At 31.1% G+C, this 4,811-nt stretch overlaps 1 protein-coding gene across 1 annotated transcript in view; it reads right to left on the bottom strand.

The window, feature by feature from the left end:
- LOC117175946 (serine-threonine kinase receptor-associated protein) overlaps window positions 1–2,850 on the bottom strand; it is a 20,742-nt gene extending 17,892 nt beyond the window's left edge. Inside the window, exon 1 of the mRNA XM_033365815.1 lies at window positions 2,571–2,850. Coding sequence (XP_033221706.1) covers window positions 2,571–2,685 — 115 coding nt within the window. The 5' untranslated portion in view covers window positions 2,686–2,850. The remainder of the gene's footprint in view (window positions 1–2,570) is intronic.
- Window positions 2,851–4,811: the final 1,961 nt, after the last annotated feature.

The following is a 4,811-nucleotide window of genomic DNA, read 5'->3' as shown; positions in this document are numbered from 1 at the left end:
GTAAGTAGTTTATGAATGACCTCTAGCCGTGGGCACTTCCCATTTCCAAACCAAAATTTAATCACATCTGACCTTGAACTCCTGTGGGCCTTGCGTATGGATTAGCGCACATTGAATCATATAAAAATATACATAAATTAAGTTGAATAGTTAACCTCATCTCGGTTTCTCAAGTATAAAAATGAAACATATGGTATCAGCTCACATTTCATAAACGGATCAACAACAGCAAGAGCGCTCACCTTCCCGCTTTTTTCAGGGTTTCAATCCCCATTTGATCAAAAACTATACGTGATGTTCAATTTTGCAGTCCAGATTCGCGTTCAGCGTGTGAAAATCTACCCAAAACGCTTAGTTACTTCCTATTAGCAGAACCCTTGTATACTAGTGTTTTAATTGAAAATTCATCTTTTTAGATTAGAAATTCAACTGCTTAACTTAAAGTTGAACTACTTTCTGAAAAGTTAATTTCTTTTGGTTGAAGATTTATAATTTTAGTTAAAGGTTCGTTTGTTTTTTACTTAAAAATATTTGTTTAAACTTAAAATTCAACTGATTGTTTCTAAAGTAACTTTTTTGTAGAAAATTCATATGCTCTGGTTGAAAGCTTTTTTGTTAAAAATTTAACTGTATTGATGAAAAATAATCTGTTTTGGTCGAGGATTAAAATGCCTTGTTAAGAATTTGTCTTTTTTGGATATATTCAACTGTTTTTAATTTAAAATAAAAATCTTTTCTGGTTTAAATAAGAACTATTGATTTTTTGGTGAAAATTCAACTGTTTTGTGGAAAATGAATGTATATTGTTGAGAATTAATTTTTTTGGTTGAAAAATTAACTATCTGGTTAAAAACTTAGCTGTTTCTTTAGTTTAATTTCTTTTTTTGAATTAGTAGTAAAATAGTGTCATAGTGTGGTTAGTCCGAGCCATGTAATTGAAAATGTCTTGTAAATTGGATAATTATAAGCTTTAACAAATAAGTTGCTTCACGACTAACAGGCCTCGGACTCACTTGAGAAACTCAAAATAGTGTCAATAGTAACACACTTTTTGAGAAATAGTCGCAAAACAGTTTCCTGGAAAATTCGACAATATTTTTAAATATCTTGAAATCCTATAAATCTCTTAAAAATCTGAAATCTCTTAAAATTCCATTACATTTTTTCCTTAACTTGATGAATTTGAACCAAAAACGAAATATGTAAACAGAAATTTAGTTTAAGGAGAGATGCACTTTTAATTAAATAGTTGAATTATTGACCTAGAAAGTTTGTTTTCTTAAACTGTAATTTTTCAACCAGTAATATAATTTTAAACCAAGAAAGATGAATTTTCAACCTAAAAAATTACTTTTCTGCCAAAAAGATACATTTTTAATAAAAAAGGACGAACTTTCATGCATGAAAGATAAATTTGAAAAAATTAATTTGCAACCAAATGCAATGATCGCTGTATTTAACAGAAATGATTAAAATTGAGCGAAACATTGTAGCATTTTCAAACAAATAGTTGAATGTTCAGTTCGAACGGATGAATTTTCCATTTCAAAAGACAATAGTATAACAAAACAGTTAAATTTTTAATTAAATGAGATGAATTCTGTACCAAAAATTAAATAATAGACTTTTAAACCAAAAAGAATTAAGTTTCAAACAAAAGTAATTAGTTTTTCTAATTGGATAAGAGAAGAGACGAAAAAAAGAGGAGCTTCTTGAAAACAGGGGAAAAAGTGGAATTCTTAAAAAAAAGGAGAAAGTGATGAAGCTGTTAGTTGCATCGCTACAAAAAGTGTCAACAGTAGCGTGAGTACGAGGCCTATATTTAGAGAAATCAACTAATCATAATCCCTTCATCAATCAAAAATCAAAAAGAAAAATGATTTAACAATAAAGCTTGTAGTAGCAGAAAGCAAACATCTCCTTGAAACCTAAATGCATTAAATTGGTATTCACGTATTTGACAGTATCGCATCTGTTCGAAATACTTAGTCACGCTGATCAGAAATCAGTAGTGACTGTACGCAGAAATTATGCAGTTGCCATGAAATGAGTTTTTCAGTCTTGTGTCCGGCATCAAGGTCATACCACAATCATTAAAATCCCGGACAGATCCGAGCAAGTCAGCCGGTAATCAGTTTTCTGAATGGCCTTCGGACAATACCATTTAAGGTCATGTAGTGTCCCTAACAGAATTCCTGTAGGATTCTTATCGAAAATCGTGATGTTGGATTATACGCGACAATCAGCCTCGAATCCCCTCCGAGCCTTGAAGAGTCTCCGAAAACTGGGCCAAGGTGATCAAGACAAACGAGATCACATGCGTAAAAAAGAATAAAAAAAAATAAAAAATTCTAGACATAACCCGAGGTGGAAATTTTTTCAGGAGAGACATTTACGAGGAACTAAATCACTTGAGGCGGCAATTTGACAGTTTGACACTATACGAGAACCGAATAACATCAGAGTAAGAAAAAGTTGGGTTATGTCCGAACTAAACTTCAAAACAAAGAGGGAAGAGTGTAAACACTAGAAATGATTTAAATATTGATTAAAATGAGAAGGAATATTACCTTTGCAAGCCGAAATGACATAGTATCCCGATTCCGTGACATCTGAAAATGCTAAATGCACAACAGGCCTCGTGTGGCCGCTGCAAGTGAGTGGGGTTTGTCTCAAATTCGCCATTATTTACTTAAATCGAAAACTAAACAACTACGAATTTACAAAGCCCGATTGAGGGAAACAAGCGGATCTTGACGGATAAACAGCAATTTTCGCCAGTAATCGCGCGTCAAAAGACCGTCACCGAAACAAGACAGACACGATACTGATGCTGATCATCGCGAATGTAGCGACTGGAGAGTGGAGAACTGAGAGGCCTGCTCGACCGTCAGGTAGCTTCACACAGGAAGCAAGCAGACGGCCTTGCTCTCTTCCGTTCCTTCTCTTTCAAACGTTACTTTTCGGTCCCTCTTTTTTTCTCTCGCCCATGAATTCGAACAATCCCTTCTCTCCGATTTTCGAATAATAACCTCCAACAAATATAAGCATTTTATAGGTTTATTTAATTGCAAATGTCACTTCTCTTCTCCCATTTGGTGTCTCAAGTCTTATGGAAAACTTCCCAGTGTCTATATATTCAATCTTCGGCCGGAAGCAATCAGAGAAGAGCGCTGTGTTTGACAGTATGTCCTTGTTGACAACAGTATTTTTCTCTTAGACCCCCCCCCCCCCAACCTTAAAGTAACATTGCCTAAAATTATAATAACAAAATAGGTATCTAAGGGATATATTTTGTAGCAAGAAGATTAATTTTCAACCAAAAAACACAAATATTCAACAAAGAACATAAATTTTCAACAACAGTGTTGAATTTTAAAGCCAAAAGAGGAATTATCTATAAAACGTTTGAATTTTCAACACAAAAATATGATTTTTTCACAAAAAGAGTTATTTTTTTTACAAAAAAATTAATGCAAATAAAAATAGTTGAATTTTTAACTAAACGGTTGAATTTAAACCAAAAAATATTAATTTGTAACAAAAAAGTTAATTTTTAAGCAAATAATTAATTTTTTTATTAAGTTGTTAAATTCGCAACCAAACCAGATCAATTTAAACCAGGGGGGTGCTTCCACTGTACTGCCCAATGCAAAAAATGTGTCACGAGAGTTGAAAAAGGCCATGCGGCGGCGCTAGTAGTAACTTTGTTCTACAAAACCATAGTGTAGAGTCAAGTAGTAAATGAGACTTATTTACTTACGTATTATTTTGTTTATAATAGGAAAAAGCGGCAAAATTGACATAATTCAAATTTAGAAAAATTGCATAGATATTCAGAAATTATGAAGAATAATAAAAAATAAATAAGGAATACACAAATGAATGAAAAAAATGCCGAAAATATATATCATTACTGAATTATAAAATTTTCCAAATTTCAGAATATCCAAAACTAAAATTCACCGACTTCGACCGACTTCTAAAATAAACGAATTATTAAGTTCCCGATAAATTTTTTAATTCTCGAAATTTAGAATTTTGCAACATAGTTAATTTATTATTAATTTATAAGTAATTAATAGAATTATAACTAAGCCAAACAATTTAATGAATCATTCATTAATAATTTATTCATTATTTTCGGAAATTTTAAATTTCTTCAAACTTAAATTACAGAAACAGAAATATTTATGAGAATTTAACAATTCGTTCATTTTATAATTCGGCAATTTTTTTTTTGTCGCTAATTTATGATTTAGTTCTTCTTTCTTTCGTTATTTTGTATTAGTCCCGGATATTCAAACACTTTAAAATATAGTGATGAAGAGCTAATTTTGTTTATATTGCCGCTTTACAATTTAATGCTACTATATAATAAATATAATTATTGTATCTATATATGACAAACAAGGAATATGATAAATCCTAAAATATTTTTTTCCATTACAATGAAATAACCAACTCTTAAGGGCATGTGACACAGCTAAATACCTATATTACCGACCACAGTTTTTCAGTTGACTGAATGTTTTTTTGAACCTAAGAACTTTTTTTGTAAATAAAATATCGAGCTGAAACTTTGGGAAATGTATTAGAGAACAATAAAGTGCGTTTAGGTACAGCATTTTTGGAGGAACTTCACTGAAAATTATTTAATCTTTTTCCTGAACCTCAACATTTTTTGAACGTTCGAACTTTTTTTATATATAAAATATCGGTCCCAAACTTTGAGAAATGCAAGAGTCGAAAGAAAACTACGTTTAAGTACAAAGCTTAATAATAAAAGATGTAAAAAAATATATTTCAAC

This window comes from Belonocnema kinseyi, chromosome 7, assembly GCF_010883055.1.
Source record: "Belonocnema kinseyi isolate 2016_QV_RU_SX_M_011 chromosome 7, B_treatae_v1, whole genome shotgun sequence".
Classification (NCBI taxonomy): Eukaryota; Metazoa; Arthropoda; class Insecta; order Hymenoptera; family Cynipidae; genus Belonocnema; species Belonocnema kinseyi.
This window is presented reverse-complemented; position numbering and strand designations above follow the sequence as displayed.